This window comes from Amblyomma mixtum, chromosome 1 (assembly GCF_055824585.1).
Source record: "Amblyomma mixtum isolate Tamu chromosome 1, ASM5582458v1, whole genome shotgun sequence".
NCBI lineage: Eukaryota > Metazoa > Arthropoda > Arachnida > Ixodida > Ixodidae > Amblyomma > Amblyomma mixtum.
Window position 1 is genome coordinate 302696238 of NC_143012.1, and position 21812 is coordinate 302718049.

The 21812-nt window shown below is 49.0% G+C and overlaps 1 protein-coding gene across 7 annotated transcripts in view; it reads left to right on the forward strand.

The window, feature by feature from the left end:
• The window catches only part of cv-c (RhoGTPase activating protein), a 436691-nt gene that overhangs the window by 215735 nt on the left and 199144 nt on the right, over window positions 1-21812 (forward strand). For all 7 annotated transcript variants that reach the window (XM_089566644.1, XM_089566648.1, XM_089566645.1 and 4 more), the window contains one exon: window positions 5230-5272. In XM_089566644.1, coding sequence (XP_089422770.1) covers window positions 5230-5272 — 43 coding nt within the window. The remainder of the gene's footprint in view (window positions 1-5229; window positions 5273-21812) is intronic.

The window sequence follows — 21812 nt, forward strand, 5'->3', positions numbered from 1 at the left end:
ACTAGCACTATAGCGTCATAGCGTTAATCCGCAGCTTAAGTGTTCCCTGTGTCTTCAACCTGTGTTTGGCGCACGATAGCCTTAGCTGCTTATGGGCTAGCTGTAGTACCTTATGTGCTGCTTTGCTCTGCTACAGCACATAAGCACGCAAATTAAAGCGTAACACGTGTGAAGGGCTGTGCCTACCGACTACCGTAAAGGTTTGTCAGTTTTCTCACAATTGTGGGTTCGTGCGGAGGCAAGAGCATCGCATTTATGAGCTTAGTAGAGTCGACTTTTAAGATAGATTGGTATTAAGGCGATGGTAGATTCTTATAGACTTTGCGCCTTCCGTCAAAGCTGCTGTCGGCAAAGATCTGAACGGACTTCATACGTCGTTGGGAATAAAACTGAAAAAGAAGCTGAAACGGGAAGGAAATCTTAGCTGCGAAAAAAAAAAGAGAAACATTGAGTGCGTCTTTAAACTGCGCGCCATTTCCTTTACTAAATCAAGACGCCTCTCCCTGAAAACAAGCGATCGGAGAACAAGCAAAAAAAAAAAAGAAATGAAAAGGAAGAGCGGAAATGAACCAGCGCTGAGAAGTTGGCATAGGTGGCGGCGGTGAACACGCTGCGTAGAACTTTCAGACGTGAGCTGCTCTATCGTGCAAGCCTTACAAGTTTGCCGCGAAACTCTCGGCTGTGTTTTGCGATGAAAAAAACAAACAAACATATAAACATATATATACATGTAAGTCGCGTTGTCGCGAAGAGTGCAGTCCTGAGCTCTCTCAAGAAGTTGCCGGAAAGGTTTAATTAAGTGTCCTGCGTCGCATTCCTTTCCGCGCCCATCACCGCGCAAAATCCTAGTCGCGTTTCGGTTGGACGGAGGGATGTGAGGGTACGTCGTTTGCTAAGCATCTCTCGTTTCTTTTCGCCCCCTTGACTCACAACCTCTTCTTCACGGTACTTTAATCATCGCGTCTGGCTTCCGGCGGTGTTTTTACGTGCCTTGCTGCCTCCGACTCAGCGGCGGCGTGATATAACGACCTATATACTCGTGAGGATATTCTTAGGTATACAGATTCTTTTTCCGTCCTCGTGCGCTGTCGTGTGTCTCGAGGAAAAAGCATGTCCTGATGTTGTGGAGAAGGAAGAACTTGAGGGGAATTCTGGCGCGCGCTAAAGTGTACGTACTAACGCTGACGGATAACACGTGCGGAGGAATTAGCGAATATTTAGCGAAGCGTTCTGCGAAGGACGCGGAAAAAGGCCGCAGCACGTCGCGTGTACTCTTTTCAAGGTTGGTACTCCGCTCGTTGCCCGTCGTGCGTTTCCGTGTATATTCACTGTGCGTAAAGGTTATTCGTAGTGGATTGCCCGAGTATTCTCAAGGTGGCGCAGTGATCTCCGGAACAGGGCTGTTTAGAGTTAAACGTGCCGGATTTCATTGGAAGCGTAGGTGGGCTTGAAGGTTGACAACGCTCGAATTAGGGCGGCGGGTGGTTGCTCAAACGCGTTACTTCAGACGTGAATCAGCAGCTAGAGAACTGTTTCGGTATTCGGGACCATTCTTGCCAGTGCAGTGCACTTAGTGTGTTTTTCCTTAAGCTTCCAGCAAGTGACATCTGGTGTGCGTGCCTTACATTGCATGGTTAGTTTGGCGTTTTTAGAAAGGGATAGAGAGAGAGGCAGAGAAAGATAGAAGTTGTAGCTATACGGTGCGGGAAAAATATAATGGACCACCCTACGGGGTTTGAAGTTGTCTCACGCGTTTGGTGAGGAGCATGTGCGGGTTTCTTACGTTAATAATGCGCCAGGGCACCAGCTTCATGTGCCAACATATGTATCAAGTAATTTCTAATTTTCGCCAGGTATAAAGCGTGACAAGAATTTGATCGCCAAAGCGTGCTCCGTAAGGTTATGGCCGGGACAGTAGGTGTGTATTTTCCGTTCTGTGACTGTAAATTTTTGAATTCAAAAGAGCTCTGTGGGGATTAAACAGTTTCAATTTCGTTTCCTTCTGTAAATTTTCATTCTCTTGCTGCGTTCGCCGTGAACTTATATGTCATTCGACACGAAGGAAGTGCACGTGTAGTGGACTCGGTTTTTCCTTGAACGTTCGCCGAACATGCAGGGAGAGAAATGAACCCGCAAATATTCAACTGCGAAAAACGTGGTAGCATACATCTTTTTTGCAAAGACCATTCTACCCTGTTGAACATCGCCAAGTGCGTGGCTCGACTTAAGCGGTGTTTCTTTTGCGTTATGTACTCCTTTATAATATATTTGTCTTGTAATATCAGCTGTATAGCACTTTTATCAAGTTTTAAACTCGAGCATCATGAATTTTGCTCCAGCGAGACAAACTGAACGGTGCCGAAGTAGGCACATCTTTCGGTACGTGGCGCATGAATATTTACTTCGGGAAGACTTTTTCGTTGTCTTTTTATAGCTGAAGCTCGCGACCAAAGCTGCAAAAGGCGTTTCATCGCCGAAGCCTGACCATGAATAAACAAATAAAGTAAATAATTGCATCAAATAAATATCGCCGTGCTGGTTTTCGAACCCGCGGCGGCGCGAGCAGTTCAGGTCCTCTGGCCAGTACGCGAGACCACTATGCTGTCGCTGCAGCCGTTCACGCCTCGCCTTAAACTGGAACACATTCTCGCGCTGTGCATTGCAAGTCGTCGTCTTCATTAACTAACACTATTATCGAGCTAATATTATCTCCAGACGTGCCGACGACCCAGCAACGCAAAACCGTGAGCCAACCAGGCTAAACGCATGCTTTCGCACGTATATACTCGGCTTAACTACGTTAAAACTCTACCGCTTTTTTTCCCTCTTACTCTCGAGCTGGTCTGCAGCGTTTTGGCCAGAGCGTTCTTGCCGCGACTTAGGCCTCTTTGAGCTCCCACGTTCGATAAGATTGGGTTACATTGTCATTGACATGCTTTTAAAGCGCGTACCGCGCGTCACCCACTCTGTAGATGTGTGCCGCAGAGGAAAGCTCGTCGACCATGCCGTCGCTCATCCGAGAAGACGGAGTCAGGTTTCGGACGAAGTATTCGCTGGTTTGCCCGGTTGGCCGTTTGTTACAATGCACCAGCTTCTCGAGCTTGCCTCGCCCGGCGTGCAGCAGAGTGAGAGAGGACAGCGCTTCAGGGCCGGAACAAAGTTTTGCCGTGACGCCAAGCGTCGCTCGCTCCGCTGGGTGCGCGAATTCGGCTGCTGCAAGGGGAATTCGCCAGCTGAAAGCGTACAACGCGCGTAGAGAGCATTAGCGCGTTGTCGGGGTCGCGGCATCCAGTGTTCTCCGGTGTCGCGTGAGATTTGGAATGTCCGACGGGGATAAAGTGAATGTTTTGCGCCGGCGTTAGTGTGTCTCTCGGTGCTTGCCTGCCGTTAAGCTTGAGGTCACCCTCGCGTTTGGCGCTGGCTGTTCCTATGCCTGCGTCCTCAAACCCTTATGCAAATACCTGACGTCACGGCCGGGGTCGGCACTTCTGTAGTCTCTGCCGTCTGATCGTCCTCCGACCCCTGAATTACAAGCGCTGTCCAGTGCGCCCGCATTGAAACGTTGTCCCGCTGTGTGTTAGCGAGATAATGCGTGTCTTTGTGTTTGTGTGTGCACGTGTTTGACCTGGGCCGCGCTCGTGCGTGTGTTTGTTTAGGCAGTGCGCTTTGGGATTTCGTTGAGAGACGAACGAAGGTCGCAGACACCAGCGAAATCTGGTCGGCCCTCGTCGGAGCGTGTTTGCATTGCCCTTTGAAGACGGCACTCAGAGCGGGCGGTGCCACCGGCCGTTCTCTGAAAGTGCTCGGCGGGCTTCTGCCCACATCGTTTCCACCTTTTTTTTTTTATTTTCCGGTCCGCCTGCACTTTGGACTAGGGTGTAGGCGCAAGAACGCCAGCTCGATCCCGTTCGAGTGCCGGCGAGAGCTTCGCCGGACAAGGCTCGCTCGTCGGCGATCGCTCGTTAGTGCTTTTCTCAATTAGGGGTAATCCTTTCCTCCAGTGTCGCCGTCACGCTCGCTCTCCATCCGCCGCATCATCTGTCTCGGGGTACCCGAGCGCCGTTTCACGTGCGGTGCTATTTTAGTTTTACGTAGCGGAACCGTATTCTTGTCCGGCAGCTAGAGTTGCTGGTGTCGTGTTTTACTGAGGTTCGCCTCTTCTGAGGATATTTGTATTTCGCTGTTTTTCTTTTTTGTTTGCCCTTTGCCGCTGCGCCCTTGCTTTTCTGCGAGAATTCGCGCGAATTTTGCAGCTGCAGTTCGTTTTGTCGCGGTGAACCTTCCTCGCTACGTTCATGTTAATGTCATGATTACGCAGTGTAGGATTACTGAGAACGTAACTATTTAGTTCGGTTAGTTTACTTGCAGCTGGGCTGTTCCGCTTTTCTCCTTTATTTATTTTTTTTTTTTTCAAAATTATGAAGGAGTAAAGCGAATCTGTGCCGCCTTGCGTCGCTTTATGCGCGTTTGCGACAACGCCGAGCAGCTGTCATCCTTCCTGTCTGAACTGCCACTCACGCGAAACTCTCTTGTATGGCCTATTGCAAGTTGCGGGCTGCTGATCTAGAATAATTAGCGCGCAGTGAAGACACTGTTAAGTGCGTGCTCTCTCATTTTATTGCCTTCATTATGGCGCCTCGTCTGGTACCGTTATCAAACATCAGCGTGCCAGTTTTGCTTTTCAGCCGCGAGGTCCCCAAGTCACCATTCTTCAGACGGTCCCACCGCCGACCTCCTTTCTTTCCGCCTTGCTTTTTTTTTTTAACTCTCGCACTGTTAATTGCATTTGCTTTTCACGAAATTTTTGTTTTTAAAGTTGGACTGAGATATGGAGATTCGCTTGCGCTTTCTGAGCTTTCTTTTTCGTAACAACCAGTTTCTGGAAGCAGTTGCACGCTGTTCATGGCGAGGAGTAGTGTACGCAATTGTTTGCTTCCCCTAGCTTTTGCCGCACCAGTGTGTGCAGCCAGATTTTTTAAAAGATGAATATCTTTTGTCTTGGCTGAACTGTGTCATCGCTAATTGAACTTCACGTAAAAAACGCGGCGACAGAGAGAGAAAGAGAGACGCTTGCATCGATCTGTTTACCCAGAGCCGACCAGTGACTGGGAGAACTACGGTGGATTAGTGCCGCCGTTTTCTTTGATCCTTCTTTCTCTTCCCGTCGTTTTCGATAGCGCTGTTTCTTGAGAAGGCGGCTTACTTTTTTCTTTCCCCTTTTACTTTCAGGCCTTCCTTCAGGCGAGGTCGCAGTCAGCGAAAGACATCAAAGGTATGTGGCTGGCTGCTTTGTTTCCTACTCTGCGCTTAATTCATTCTTCCTTTCGCTCCTTAAATCTGTCCTCGTTCGAAGCGACAGTGCGTTAAGGGAACCCGACTTTCTTCGCTTGCTCCGCACCGACCGCAGAGCTCGTGACCCTGTGCTCTTATTGTTTGTTTTTTTCGGCGCCCGTTTCTCGCGTTCGCTCCCGGCTGAAAATTGGCCTCGAGTCGCTTCCTTGCGGTTCTGGGCTATTGGAAAGCGTCGTAAAGAATTGAGTGGCGCGGGTATCGAATTCCGTGCCGACGCGCACGCAGTGGTTTCGCTGTGCCTTTCAGTTGCACGGGGAACGTTTCTTGGTTTGTATTCAGTTTCGTTATTAAAGAGACGGTTGATGTGGAAAAGTACACGCTCATATGAAATGCGTGTGCGTAGCGTGTGCTGCCTCTGGGTGACGCGTGTCGACCTGGAGAAGTTTCGAATCTTCTGTCTCGTGAAGAAAGCCCCCTTTGCGCGAGCCAAGGTGCCGTTTGCTCGTGCGCGAAAAAAAAAAAAAAGAAGAAGAAGAGAAGACGGTTCAGGCGTGGTTTGAGAGCTAAAGATAGCAAGGTTTCTGGCGATGCAGGTTAAATAATAACGTTATTTGTCTTTATGTATATGTACTCCGTGCACTGGAACAGCTGTGCGAGGTACGCCTTCTGACGCTGCTGTCATAAACACTCAAAAAAATATGAAAAATAAAGCATTCCTGACTGTCGAAAACTGGCCATCCTCTTTCTTATGTTTGGAAGCATATCGGAAATCCGGAACACTTGGACAGGAGACTGAGCCTATTCTTATTGCGAGTAATCATAAGTAGCATTTCTTTCCGCTGTTTCGAAATAGGATTGTTTCGGAAGCACCCTGAAGTCATTAGGTCTGTGAAGAAATTTGTCAGCGGGCTTGGACTGGGATTGTTTGTGAGACAGAGGAGACAGTTTTTGTGGGACTTGTCACCAGGGGGAAAAAGAGAGAGAATAAATACCCAGGGCGCGCTTCTATCGCATCGTTTTCTTTTCCTTTTTGTTTTTATTGAAAGAACAATTTGAAGTGTCGAGGTCCATGGAGCAGACTGCGTCACCGATCCTGCCCGAGGGTACTCTCGCGCAGTTGTCGACAGGAATTTTGTCTTGTCTGCTGTCAGACGTGGGCACACTTCTCGAGCGATAAGTTTCTCAGCATTTTATTGTGTTGCGGGTTGGGTGTAGTAAAAAATAGCGAGGACTTCCGTGAACTTTTGCTTTCCAGCTCGATATCAAGCCTCAGAATAGGTGAAAGAAATATAGCAGCCACTTCTTTCTTTGAACAAGAATCGAGTGAACTGTCAGTCTGGCTTGCGTAATGCGCGGGAAGTTTATATCGGCTCTTGATTTTTGCTGGGCGGGGGAAACCTGCGCCTTCGCGTCTGTCATATTTTTGGCGAAGCGCTTCTATCTGGGCGTGTGGTGGTGGTGATGGGAAGCGGGGGTGGGGGGGATGGGTTGCTTGATGAATTAAGGGTCATATAACTAGCTGAAGTCAGATGCGACGACTGACACTGCGAGTTATTTCGATATAAATAAAATGCCAGGAGATGAGGAAAATTGTGAACAGCAGCCAAAAGACGACAGTGTGCTGTTCTACTTTTGTAGCGCTGCTTTTGCGAAGGTGTTTCATTACTGCCGTACTTTCATCTTATGCCTGCCTTTCTTTTTTTTTCGCGTAACTTTATTGACTGTAGCCGCTGTATTTAAGGTACTGGCTTCTTTAAAAGCCTGTATTTAAAGCCTGTGTTCAGAGGACTGGCCTGTTTCACTTCACTAGTGAGGCATTCGTTGGGTGAAAACCGTATTTTACGAAATAAAAGTGTCCTAAAATATTCGCCACTGCCTCAGACGTCTTTTAAAAATATGAGTCAAGGGGAGAGTGCTGTCTGAGTTTACTGTCGGTTGCCTGGGACAGGAAACTGCACCGGATGCTCAGATTTGAAGGCAAGATTGGATGATACACCCTAAGCTGTTAGAGTTGAAGTATATTTTTAACTGTCTCAGCTCCAATCTTTCTTTACGAAATTGAAGGCCGCGAAAGAGGACCAGAGGGCGGAGATGGAACGCCATATTTGCTTGAACACCAGCTTCTTCGAATAGCCTGAGTACCTAAATCAGAATCTTCTCCGGTATACTGAACACCTGGTTACACACCTTTTACTAATAGGAGGTTACTATGCTTGTCAAAGATGAATGAATTCAACTGGCTTCAAGTTGTGAGTATGCCGTTATTGGAGCTGAGAAGTACCGCGGGGATGACTTAAAGCGATTTTTCAACGCTCGGTTTTGAATACGCTTTGCTAGCGTCGTTAACTGTGCAAAGCTTCCAGGAAATAAATAATAATATTTAGAAAGCGATCAAGGTTTGAAACGAGAGTTTATCACATGTGCTCGCGTTTTCGCTACATTTCTCAGGATTAAAAGAACGTAAAAACAAAAGTAGCAACTCCTTGCACAATTTTGGCTGAAAATCATTGGCAAGAATTTGTATCGCCTCTGCGACGAAGCTTTCTGAATCATTTGAGATTAACCCTCATGAGCGAGCGAGATACCACCTGGTAATAGCGTCCAGCATTTTCGTTTTAGTACCGGCCCAGATATCCCTTTCTTTTTCCATACATGTTTCACTGCGTAGACTAGCTGCATTCCGCAGCACTGCAACGACATTCAGTTATCCTGGACTCCGTTATGTCGCAAGAGCCAGCGCTGCACTAGGTGGAGAGCATGAAGGAAAAAATCAGTCAGATAAAAAACGAGGTGAACTAGAATTTGCGGTCCCTTAATAATGCATGACGTTGCAGATCAAGCTCGAGGGGGGGGGGGGGGGGGGGGACGTTGGTCCTTCTGGCGGATTATGAATACAGCGGGACAGACGCAGTGTGCGGTTGCACTGGCACGCAAGAAAGATAACTGTTTTTGCTTTTTCCTCGCTCGCTGGTGCATTAGTGAGCTTTTCTAGTCTTCTATCGCATGGAAAGTCACGACATTCTTGATACAAAAACTGGACAGATTTAAACCGTAGTGAACGAAACTAAGGCTGTGCATGGACAGGATTACGTGGGAGATGTTTTGCTTGGGCGCGTAGCCGGCCTCCCAGCTTCATATTGGTTAGCGTTACGTTAGATGCTTGTTTCGTTGTATTAGCTTAGACAAGGGGGGGGAAGGTATACTGGCGGTAGGACCCTGCATCTTGAGTTGTTGCTTGCGCAGAAAACCCCGCGGATGCCGACGGTAGTTTTTTTTTTTTTTTCAATTGAAAGTTTGACTGAGGATTTCATGGGTTTTGCGGGGAAAGAGTTTATATAGACTCCAAGGAGGTAGATGTAGCAGGCGGTGGCAGAGAATGTAGTGGGCGAAGCTGGGTTAGTACATCGCTAATTGGGGTCAGTGCTTATTGCCAAGGGCAATTACATTTTTCCACATTTTTAATTGATGTCGGGTGCCCTTATGGCCCGACTCAATTTTCTGAAGCAGATGCCTAGCTGCTACATAAATAGTTAATTATGAGATTTTAGTTATTTACTTTAGTAATCGACTTCTTTCAAGTTTTACGCCGTCCGTAGGTGCCGGCGCTATGAGTGCGAAGGAATTGTCATTTTATCTCGGAAATCCTGTTTTTGAAAAATGCTTAGTCCACCTGCGAACACCCTGCACATAGGGCCGTAAGCCTTGACTTGGTTTTCGGAGTTCCTTCAGGCCGAGAACTGTTTTTGCTACGCCAAGTATCGATTCTGCTCATTAGAGACGCCGACAGAAGGAAAAGTGCATAGTGCCACTACAACTGGACGACAAAGAGAAGCCACTGGCAACGTTCGTAGTGTGCGAGGCGTCTTCGATTCGGCTGCAGGCCTTCGCAGCTTTGCCGAGATCCGGTGCCATTCTTAGCTCTCTTTCTCTCTATCTCCCTCTCGAGGCAGACGTGTCTCCGTTCGCTCCATGTGTTCGCTGCATCGTTAACGGGGACAGCGGGCATCTGTCAAGAGGGCCGACTTCCTGTCCCAGCACGCGGGTTGCAGATATCGACGGCTGTGTTGCTGCGTCGGGAACAAGGCAACCGAGGTCTCCCGCCGTGCTCTAAGAAATGGCGAGACAGCGGAAATGGGATCTGTCCGATGTGCGCGCAAAGGGGCTGAGTGTTTTGTCTCAGACGCAAATCGCCAGTGCATTTGGCGCATTGGCGTGACCAGCCAAGTTTATTTTGTTATGCTAGGCATTCTATACTTCTCATAACAGATCGTTCTGGCACTTTTCGACACACCTTCGGTGATTCGTGCCTTCGGGCTATGTATAGTTGTTCCAGTATAAACTGGTGGCTTTGATTTCAGTGGCGTATTTTATTCCCAGATTGCTGGTGTCTTAGTTACCTTCAGAAGGGAAAAAAGAAGAAAGGAGAACTATTTACGGGAACATAGGTGCGGTTGAGAAATCTAACGCAGCGCGGTAGTCAATATCACAAAAGTAGCATTGAGCCGCGATGTTTGTTGGAGGCGGTCATTTTCTGCTTGGGCGCCTGTAACGTAGGCTTCTCCTCTGCATAGCTCGCTACGCGGCGGTGCACCCTTTGCAGGAGAAATTTTCATTTTTTGATGTACAGTCAGCGACAAAAGTCTCCGGACCACGTGTTCCTCTAACGAAGCCGATAGCTCTGCTATTAGTCGGCGGCTGGAGACCACACTTGTGGAAGTAAAAGTTAAATTTTTGGTCTTTCATCTGCACAAGTGTGGTCTCCAGCTGCTGTCTGATAGTAAAGCTATAAGCTTCGTTTGCGGAACACGTGGTCCGGAGACTTTTGTCCCTGATTGTACGCAATGTTCATCGTGCGTAAGCTGGAAACACCTGGTGTATCCTTCATAAAGCCTCAGTGTATTTAATAGAGGTTAACATTTAGCACATATTTATTCCATCGTCAGTCCGCGTAGAAGAGGTTAATATTTAGCACATGTGTAATATGGTCCATCGCCAAAATACTTCAATCTCGATTCAGCTTCGCGTCAAAGATGTTTTGAGTCATCTTTCATCATATTGTCTTAATTTTTTTATGCTTTCGCTGTCCTCTAAAAGTAGTTGTTGCGGTGGAAGCCGCGCAGTGTTTTCTTTGCGCTGCCAGTCACGCGGTAGCGTGTATTTATTTTTTTTGTTCTCTGTCTTCGGTGCTGACGGTGCGCATATGAGAAATACAGCAATAAATGCAGCCCATGGATGTGGTTTATTTTGTTGACAATCTGTGAACGCGAAGGTGATGTGACAAAAGATGGTGAAGTATGAAACGAGTGATAGAGCTGGCAGAGGTGCGAGATTTGGAGGTCCGCTTTTTAGTATTACCTCTTTTGTCTCGATGTTGCACGCTTGTGTGCATTAACTGCAAGTTGTCGCACGTGTAGAACTCTTTTTGTTAGTAGTCAAGATACATTTTCTGTAGGCTTTGGGAGCAGGCCCTGACGCCGTAAAAACGGGAGTTCTGCTTTGTAGCTCTCCTCCTGATATTATGGTTGGCCGTCTTGCGGGAATGGATCCATGCTAGTAACTGTGGCGTAGATTTTATGGAGCGGCGGTATTGTGAAGGAGTCTGGCATGGGTTCTTCACTTGAAAACTCATTATCGCGGTGGTAATTTGAGTTGAAGTCTTCAGCATACGCCGCTGAAACAAACGTAAGAACGCCGGTATGATTCGGCCGTGCGACAGCGTGTGCGAAAATTGGGGTCTGGCAGTTATCAACATTGGCAATTTGGAGAGGTGTGTGCTTTCAGCACAACGGAAACTTATAAAGCGTATTAGGAAAACGAAATTATCCGGAGTGTCGTGGAAAGGAGAAAAAAAGACTAAAGGGGAGAAACAGTATTATTATCTTCAGCGAAGCTGAACAGCAATTGAAGCTCGGATTATTAGAAGTTTGGTCAGGTTTATGAGCAGTCGCATAAGCGCTTACAAAATGGAATAAAAAAAGCAACAGAAAGGCAATAAAATGCGAAAAGAACGTAAAATGTAAGGCACGTTCAATTCACGCCTAGAAAACTGTCCAGCGAAGGAGGGAAAATTGAAGCTTGACGTAAGTTTCTGCCCGCGGCAGGTACAAACTACTACGCATTTATGACAGTTTGATTGACAGCGTGAGTTGCGAATTTACATGAAGACAGCGACTGCACGAAGTGAAGCGGCAGTGCAGCAGTGTAGACAGTATGAATGAGTGCGCCCTACACGCCTCGAATATTACGTTGCCCTTTATGTTTTGCGTGTTAGAGGCGATGAGACAGGGCATTGTTTTGTTCTCTGTTTTCTTGCACGAAATGGCTTGGAACCGCTGGCGAATATTCCCGGTTACTTTACCGACCACTAATTCAATATGCTTGTATGCAGCCCGCTGCTTTGAGAAAATTATGGTAACGCAATTTTTCCTGCAGCCGCTATGAACCACATGTTCATGATATCGGGTGATACAAAATTTATCGCTTCTGTAGATCTCTCTGTGGCTGCTTTGCTGCATAACAGTTGCGAAAACGCAAGAACCGAAGTGAAAACAAGCCGTCGTTTACCGCAATTACACGCAGTCGTTGTTAATATAAAACAATTTGAACTTTTTGTTCGCCTTTGTTAACATCCACATGTACTTCGCCGGTGAGTAGGCGTGGGGAATCCAGCACGCACCGAGCGTGTTAGCGCGATACTGGTTTGCTAGCAATATTCCCGCGTGTCATAGAGAAACAGGACGCTGCTTCGCTTTTTCTTTGATGGATGCGTCAGACATCAGCTGCCGCGTTAAGTTACGCAACCAATATCAGCTTGGGCGAGCGTCGTGGACGCAAAGGTGAATTCCAGGGCTGGGCCCAATAATGCGTGGCGGCTGTGGGATGTTGCAGGCGGCCGTCACATCGGTGCCTGGGATGGAATACACGTAGGGTTATTCATACGATCGGCGCAGCGAAGTGCGTATTGGGTTACCAGCGTGAGAGCCCCCGTGAAAGCGTTCGGCAAAGCGGCTATGCATTCTGCATGTCGACGCGTGTTTCGCCGGGACCCTCTTCCGACGGCTCGGCGAAGAGCTCTCTTCTCCCCGCGCGCGCGCCTTGCGTTCCCCGCGCAACTCTGGCGACTGCCGCTCCTGCACGCGCCGGGAGCGGAATGAGTGGCACGAAATGCCCTCTTCGTTCTGCCGCTCGATATAGGTAGTAGTTCTTCGGAGCCGTGTCGAGTGTTATTCTTTTCTCGCGTGCTTCCTTCGTGCGGGCCTGGTTGCTTCGCGTGCTCGTGTCTCGTCGCGTGTGCTTGTCCTTTTTGCTGCGCCAGGGCGTCTTCTTCTTGGGCTCCTCTTTCTGTTCGCTTTTTCTTCTTTTGCGCGCCTGGACCAACGCGTGTTGAGAGGAAATGTGGCGTGAGTGGTTCGGCAAGTCGCGCCCACGCGTAGACCCCCCGGACAATAGAAATGCCGGGAAGAGTTTGACGGATTGTGAGGGAATTGCCTTCGATTGAAATAAAGGTCTCTCCTGTCGCACAGAGCTCCAGTCTTGTCTTCTTTTTTTGTTTTGTTTTGGGGTCCAGTTTTCCGTGCGCTACAACGTGGTTCGCTCTTTTATATGATGCTTTTTTCTTCAATTTTGAGTGGTTCTAACATCGTTCGTCTTGCGTGAACGATCTACAAGGCACTTTCTGCAAGATCACCTGGTATAGTCGACTTTACGTGTGTGTTGTCGTAGCTCCTCGCTGTTTCGCTTGATAGGCGATGGTGTTGCATTTATATTGTTGTTTGTTTAATCGTACTAGCTGTTCTCCCTCTGTGGGCACTGGCGTTCTGAAGTATTCTCTTTTCGTTTTCACTTCGCCTCAGTAGGCTGCTATTTTTGGACTGCTTTTTTCGGGTACATATTGGAAAGACATGCACACGCAGTCGCATCACGCAAGCACTTTATTTGGGGCGCGGACGGCGCACGTCATTGCTGCTATGTGCCCTTCACATTTATCTCGGCGCTTTTGCTGTCGACATTGGTGACAGCTTTCACTTTTGCATTTTTATTCGATGGTGTCGTTGAGCCCGCGCGCCTCTCTAAGGATCCTAGCTCCCACTGGCTGGCGCCTGTGACGTGCACTTTATTTGCATTTCATGTCTCGAAGAAATTGGAAAGATGGTGTAGTCATGCGTGACCGACGCACAGCCGACGTGCGCTACTCGTTAGAAGTGCAGCTCTCTTTGTGACGAACGTCAGTCGACTATGGAAGACCTGCAAAGAGTCGGAGCATATTTAGAAACCAGTAGACAGTTCGTGAAGTATTTGCTTCTTTTAGCAAAAAAGAAATAGAAAAGTTGTATGAAGGGTTTCTTTTCATCCTTTCTCAGCACCACTTATAAAATATCTTTGATTTGCCTGTGCCGTTTTTTTTTTTAAGCTATAAAGCCTGCAGACTGCTGGGTTGCGAGAGCGGCTGTGCAAATTCCGCTTGCAATGGTACTGAGGCTAGTGAAATCACGAGGTGGGGAACAGGAGTTCTCGTGTGCTAACACGGGCGAGATTTTGTGAGCACAGAAGGGATGGGGAAACTAGAAGCCGAGCTTAAAACCACGCCGTCTGAGCGTAGAGGCAGACGCTCCGCTCCATCTTCTGTGTGGTTGATTTCGTCTTTTTTTTTTCTTTTTTTAGTCTTTTTTTACAGGAAATACAAACACTTTTTGGACCCATAGCCAGCGGCTAGTTCGAGTCCAAGTACACGAAATACGTAAAAGCAAATTCACGTATTGCGTACTTTCACGTATTGCGTAGTCTCGTTTTGCGTACTTTTTTTTCTTTATTACTCTGTCATTCGTGTTTTCGTGCGCTTTGTTCTATCTTGCTTAGATTTTCGTGTTCTGATTGTACCGAATTCCGAACTCTCTTTTTGTGAGAAGCCATTATGACCGTCAGCGTTTGTTTAATCGTTACTAACATTTGCTTTAGGTTGTTCACAAAGGCACCCGCCTTGTGTAAACGTTGCTCATTTTTCTTCCACAGTTTGCGGTACAAGTGCAATGACGGGAAAACTTGCTTGATCAAATATTCGGATGAGCTTTAAAGTTGGAATGGAATGAATTTGCTTGCGTCATTTCTTCATTAGATAAGGCTGAAGTTTGGGAACAGTAATTCAGAATAAACCCAGAGAACACTTTTTTTTTTATATATGGGCAAAATACAAATACCCCGTTTCGGCAAAAACGTGTCGTCGTCTATCTTGGTGCGGAAAGTTTTCCTGCCTTCGACTGGAGAGGCGCAGCTGCCTTACGCTGCAGTTACATGCTTTTAAATGCTTTTACTCCTCGTAGGAGCACTCTTCGATCTAGTTTCCCCACGAAATAAATTACCGTGGTCGAGGTACTGTTGAATTCGCAGTCTAATTATGTTTGCATTGCATCAGTGTGCAGCGCTTCGCTTTTGCGCTGATCGATCAAAAACCTCGTTACGCGGGATGCCGAGTGCATTTAATATTAGAGCGTCGACTTTGACTCATGGTTGGAGGAGTTTCGGTCCTCCCGGAGATAAAATCCATTATCTCTGCCAGGACGCCCCCTAACTCCCTGCTCCATGCGTTTCTGTGGGGAAGCTGTGGTAAACAAACGATTCTCGATCTTTTAAGCGTCGCTCTTTGTGTGTTTTAGTCCGACGCGGTATTTCTCTCGAGCGCGTCGCTTGCCGCGTTCGCGTCGTTCAGTGCCGCTTTCTTTCTGGCGTTGCGCGCTTGTTGGTGCGAGTCGTGGAGCCGCGCGCCTCCTGGAGATTAGGGAGAGATTGATCGGCGAGTCGCCCACTTCGTCGGTTTCACGCCGTGTCTCCTCGTGTGATGGCCGCGCTGTTGTCCCCGGGTAAGCGGGGAGAGGGGAGGGGGGGGGGGGGGGGGGGGGGAGTTGCCATCTCCTCCAATGGGGAAGAAGAAGTCGAACCGTGCTCAGTTGCTCTAGCGACGTGGTTGCGCCACGGGTTCGGCGTTGAGCTCAGCAAGCGTAGGTCACGACTCAGCACGATCTTCGCTCATTGGAATAAGGGGAGATACGATGAAATGTGCACTAATATTCTCTTATTTGAATTTCACTCGGATACTTGTGAACGCTTTGTTAGGAAAAACACCGTTCCACTGCGGCGAAAGAATAGAGAGATTTGTATCAGCACTGATACTGAGATTAGTGAGATAGCTGAGCGACGAGAATGATAAGAGGGGGAAAAGCGAGGCGCCGTAGAAGGCAGTAGGCTAGAAGAGTTCGCAGTCGTAGGCGAAATGGTCATGGTTAATTCATTCCTCCGATGCGTTCGTTCTCGCATTGTTTTACCCCGTCGTTTCTTTTTTTCTTCGTTCGGCTGTGCTCGCCAAGGTGACTACGCCCATCAGAATTTCGTAGCGGTATCTCCTCTACCGTGGGCTCTCGTGGGTAGGTATTGATCCGGTGTTATTTTCGCCTTCGGATTCATTCGCGCCCCGGCCGCCGATTTCTAATTTGTTCGGCGGCTCGGCCGTGCGCACTTGCTTATCCGATCTCGGTTCCTCTGCCGAGGCTTCAATCGTCCTATTTCTGCGCCGCGGATCAGGTTTGGAGCGTGCGCTCACGCCGGGTACCAGATTGATTCGCTGAATATTTCGCGAGGTCGCGTAATGGGCATCTGGGTTGTTCAGTTTTCTTGTCGACGCGGAGAAATTGCTGTACCTGTGCGGTCACAGGTACAGTGTTTCTTTGTTGGTCATTTTCGATGGCTGCCGTGGATTACCACATGCCGCTAGTGTACTATTCGCATGCAACCTTCCAAACTGCTTGGTATTTTTTGTCTCTGTGCCAGTGCCGCCGGGTACCCACCGGTGATGCATCGGGTGCAAGCTTTCCGCTGGCCATGGTACTCGGCTTCTGTGGGGTGAAATGCTTGCAAATGGATTTTCGGTCCCGCCCTGTTTAGTTGTTAAATAAGTAGTGAGTCAAAGAGTCATTTTTGGATGCGGTGTGTATACGCTTTGACTTCTCAAAGCTATACGTGGGGTCACGAAGAACGCTATACAGGACGAAACGGGGTTAATTGTGGCCACCTGCGGTTCGCTAGCATATTTGTTTTCATTTCACCGACATCTATACATGCGGCTGCCGTGACCTGCATTCGATCGTGGTATCTTGGACTCGGCAGCAGACTGCCTAACCTCTGTAGTTACAAACTGCTGAGTCATGCCTGCTATTAGTGAAATATTAATTTTTCCTTTTCTTCGAGGACATGTTATTCCGGACATTGAAGTCGTTATTATCATTTTTTTTTTTTGGCATCGGGCGGAAACATTCTTCTTTTAAGTCTCATCGCTTGTCACTATACGAAATGGTGGTCCGGGTCCTGTTTCGACTGATCCCTGTTTAGCATTTCGGGTTTCCTCGCTTTGTCGTCAACAATGACAATCGATAATGGAGCACTGCGCGACGCGAACTTTGGTTCAAAGCACGGATCGGGGCTGATTTCATTGCTCTGTGCGCTATCGGCCGGAGAAAAGACGCCAATTCGAATCGGGGTACCGGCGATGGGAATGGGGTTCTTGAAAAGAACTAGGGCCATTTGCGACATTTTTTTTCTTTTTGTCACCGCTAATGTACGCCTGTGATGCGTCTGAAGTGGCTTTCTTCGCATGATTGTTTTACTTAAACTATACCGTCTTCCTTTTATTTCCTGCACCCTAAACCGACAGGAGTAAAAAGGGAGTAGGCTGTCCTGTAGCGCCCCTTTTTATGAAAAGGAGTGCGCCAGAGGACAACTTATTCCCTTTTTACTCCCATATAGGCGTATCTGTGTTAAAAGTGTAGAACGAGCCGCAGAGTTCGCGGCGTATACTTTGTGGGGACGGCACTGCGTGTTCTCTCTCTCTCTTTTTTATAACGCTGGCCGCAAAACAGCCGACAATCGAAGTGAAATTGCTTTCTTTTTTTTTGCTTCCGATTGATTTGTTCGATTAGTTTTGCTTCGTACGTTTCTCGGCGCTTGCTTGTCCTGACCGATTTCGTTCCGCCTGTACTTTGGCGGTTGAGACGCGGCGAACTGCTTTCATTGGGATTTCTTCCGCGTTCCCGTTCGCTGTCACTGTTCCTTTTCTTGACAGAAAACAAGGAAAAGGACTGTGCAGAGTTTGAGGTCTTGTGTTTCGATCTCCAAGGCGGTCCTAACTCACCCCTTCGGCATGTTGTCTTCGTACAGACTGATGGCGACACAGACAAAAGCGTCCTTTGTTTGTTGAGGACCCCCATAGCTTTCATTGCATCGGAAGTGACCGCCGTTCTCCTGGACAACGTTTAGATATGGATCGTTGGTTTAATGTTTCTATAGTCTCTTATCTGCGCCAACGTGACAAATTTACCGAGTGCTGTCCTGTCTAAACCTTTTTTTATTTTTTTGTTGTACTTCTTGGGAATCTATTTTGCGGAAGGGAAGGTTGGGTGAAATGTTCTCTATTTTAGCTTACAATATTTTAGCTTAAAACATGAACCCACACCAACTTGCCCAGTTTTCTGTTCTTATAAAATTGTCGAGCATATTGTTTATTTATTTCTTTTTGCTTTGTGTGTGTGTTCCTGACGGTTCTTATCTGCGGGCCAATACTTGGTGAAATTCAGCTATTCCATTTGGGTCACTGTAAGCTTGCATTCGAACCAACTGTGCGTTGAGTGAAACGCATGGAGTGCGCGGAGCTCGAAATAAGCGTATAACCTTTTCAGCAGTGTGGAATGGTCTAGCCTTCGTTCGATGGGAATAACTAGCTAGGTGCGCCTTGCGCAAGGTATAGCGTTTCATCATCGGTAATGGACGGTGCATTAGGCTGTCATCGTATAGCGCCCGAAACGTGTACCCGAGGCGAATCAATTGCACGGTTGTTGGTCGATGTAAGCCGCGGGTGAGGTGAGAATGCGTGTAGCGGTGCTCATTCGGTGCTCAATTTCGGATCGTGACAATTTTCGTGTCGTCCTTCACGACGTTCGGCACCGCTGTTAAATGTACCCGAAGGCGTCCGACTCATGCGTTTTCTTGGCAGCTTCGAATCCGAATACATAGCAAAGGAGTGCACAAAGGGGCTAGTCTGCAGGGTTTCCATCCGAGGAAGCGGTACTGATTTCGAAGGAGAGGGGCAGTATTTTAAACCGTACGCAGAGGAGCGGGAACGACGATATGCACGGCTTCTCATTCTACCGTGGAACTTACAGGCTTTTAATTTTAAGCCCATGCTTTCACTTTCAACTTCAAGCTTTCGCTTTCAAACCGAAGCGGGAGTCCTCAGTCGTGCGTTTTGGTTCCCGCTTTGGGCAAAGCCTAAATGTCCCCGTGGATCCCCGGGCTTTAGCACTCCGTTGATCTGGCTGCACCCCCTCTCCTTCTATTTCCTCTCTCTCTCTCTCTCTCTCTAGCCCTGCGCTTCTTTTCCTCGGCATCTTTTAGTCCTTCCATTCGTCGAGCGGCCCTCTTTCTTCGCCAAGACCGAGGTCTGCGCAGCTGGCCCCGCCTGGCGGCGGTGGGCGCAACCACGAGCCAAGCGCGCCGGCGCGGCAGGCGGGCCCACCGCTCTGCGCGTCGGAGCACAGCGCGCGCGCGCGCTCGCTGGTTGTATTTACTCCCGGAGCAGCCGAGCAGCTCGCACGCGCCGCTCTCCGGCGCTGGGACGAAGGAAGTGGGAGAAGGGGAGTGGGAAGAAGTTTGTTCCGGAAGACATTGGGCTTCGCACCGTTCGCGCACTAGGTTACCTCGTTGCTCCTTTTGTTTTGTTCTTTTTTTTTCTTCTCCTTACTCGCCCCTGCAAAGGCAGGCCGACGGGCGTTGTGTCGCGTGCACCTTGAGAGATGATCGCCTTGAGACAACTGGAACGCTTCGAGCTGCAGCGGCGTGCATCGGAGACCTCAACATCGAACGACCCCATCCGCGGATGGTATGGACAGTGACCCTCCGATAACTCCTTCGACTAAGGCGTGCTGTCCAGAAAGAGTTCCTGGTCGACCACGAACAGTAGATAGGAGCAGCATCGCAGTGGCTTCCGGCTAATAGCCGGTGTGCGCCCTTTGACTTGGGGAGAGAGGAGGTGATGCAGACTGCGCGTGACATCCAAGTGCGCGGAAGAGCGCCTTCGCGCCCGATGCCCCTGCTTATTTTAACAGCTTCGCCGCTTGGATTTGCGTCGTGTGCTTCTGCGTCGCGGCATCGCGAGTTTAGTTTCAAGGCCAAGTGAGGTGCCTCCTCCGCTCCTCATGATTGTGAGGTGATTGGTGGATAACCTGTGGCCGACGTAACCGATTTTAGGCTGGAAGAAACTGTGGCAGTTTGAAGAGGAGCCATGACAGTCTGTTTCAGATTTGCTGTTTCTTTTTCGAGCGCAGCGCGTGCATGACTTGTGTTTTTGCCGGACCATAAGCGTCCACCAAGACACGGAGAGGCGCCCGTAAGGCCGAGTTGGCTGTTCGCAAATCCTGCGCTATCCGCAGGAAAGCCATCGCCGGAAAGCATCCGCCTTTTAAAACCTCCCAGAAGCTTTCGTTACTGCTTGCTCAACAGGAGGACCGGAAGGATATCGCGTTTTGAAGAAGAGGATTCTAGCTTGCTCCCAGCGGCAGCGAAGCCCTTTTGCCTTCGTTCCCTCTCATCGCTTGTATCAGTGCTCAGCGTAGCGTTTTGATTTACCAGGAGTTATCGTGCAGGTGCTTTCTACGCCAAGCATTTTAGAGGCTTGTCGTCGCTCAGTGTGAAATCCGTCTTCCTCAGTCCTTCGCTCCATTTTCCTTTCAAGACGAGTCGACAGTGACGACCAGGGTGATTCGTTGCGAAGCCTGGGCACGAACTAACTTCTGAACGAGACGAAGCAATACTTAGCTCCGGACGGGCGCTTGACCCTACTTTAAGAGCGTAGCGTGTTTGAGCCCTAGAGAAGACTCCCGAGCTCCTCCGCTTTGAAGTCCCGGCGCGCCAACGACGACGGGAGACGACAGAGACCGCTCCCTCCTTTCTTTCTACTCGATCGCAACGCCGAAGGCAGGCGTCCTGGCGACTTCCAATACCACTCCGCCGTCGGGCCGGCCGCGCAGCGAGAGCGGTGGCGGCGGAAGCCTGACCGTGCCGGTGTCCGCGGGGGACCGGCGCGACTCGTCGCTGTCTCGGACGCCCGAAGAGCAGCTGGCGCCCCGCAGCCGTCGCAGCGGGTGTTGGCCCAAGAGCGACCGAGCGTCCGACGACGGAGACCAGTACTCGGAGTCGCAGCCGCAGTCCCGACCCCGCACGCCGCCGTCTTCTTCGGGCCGCGACGATGACGACGCGTCTTCCCCGGGTCCCGAGCAGCAGCCGCGCGCGAGCAGCTCGCCCCGGGGCTCGGTGGCCTGGGTGGCTGCCCTGATGAACCACCGCTTCGTGAGGAGCTTCAGCGAGCGCCTGGTGGGCGGCAAGCGCGCCCGGGCCGAGTGCTGGTGGCGGAAACTCAGGGCGCAGCGGCTCACAGGTGTGTCACTACGACGACCGCTTCCTTTCTTTGTATTCCCCCCCCCCCCCCCCATTTTTCATGTTGTTCTCCCCCCCATTGTTCATGACCCATTGGTCATGTTGCTCATGTTGTTCAGTGCACTGTGTCTTTACTCATATTGTGACAGACGTTTAGCGGTAATGGCGTAACATTCTTTGGCAAACGTCGCGAACGCGCAGCGGGCGCAGCACCATGGGCGGTGTAGGACTTGAATTTTCTGGGCTGTGTTTTGACTGCGATTAAATGGCCAGGTGTTGCCTTTTTACTTTCAACTCGAATGAACGGCAAACAATAGTGTGTGATGTTCTGTACAGACGTCAGTGCTGCGTTGGTGACTTGTGTGTGGACCGTGTGATGTTTAACAGGCGCCCTAATTGAGTCTCGTCTTTACTTAAGCCTGTGTCTAGTTGGTCATTGTACCGGGTGTTTTACCTATGGTGTAATACAATTTTTAAATGCAGGCTTTTTGAGTTAGAGGAGCGCTTTTTTCAGGCACGGCATTGTCAGCGGTGTAGCGCTGCAGAATACAGTTAAACATCCTAAAAAGTAGGCTGGCTGACTAAGATAAATAGTTAACTTTACTATTACTCTAGCCCATTCTAAGCAATATTCATATCAGTTTCTAGAATATTGAAACCGCATTTACCCTCGGTGCTGTGGCGCAACAAATTTTGGCTACGTTGCGCCAAAACACATGCGCTTTCGAGGAGCCTGCAGGTAGAGCAACCCATTTAGTGCACGTAACTCGTCGAAAAAGCCAAAATTTCGTGGGCCACAGCGCCGAGGGTAACTGAGTTTTCTAATTTCTAAAAAGAGCCATGGACGTTACAGTGGGCTACATGCCTCTCAATAATTAAGGAGCCTAACAGCTAAAGTTAACAAAGCTGACTATTCAATATTAGTCAACCAGCCTCCTATAGTCAGCACGTCTTGGCTTTATTGTGATGCGCTGCACAGCTAACAGTGCAATGCTGCAATAAGCGCTCTTCTAACTCGAAAACTCTATATTTACAAATTTCAGTACATC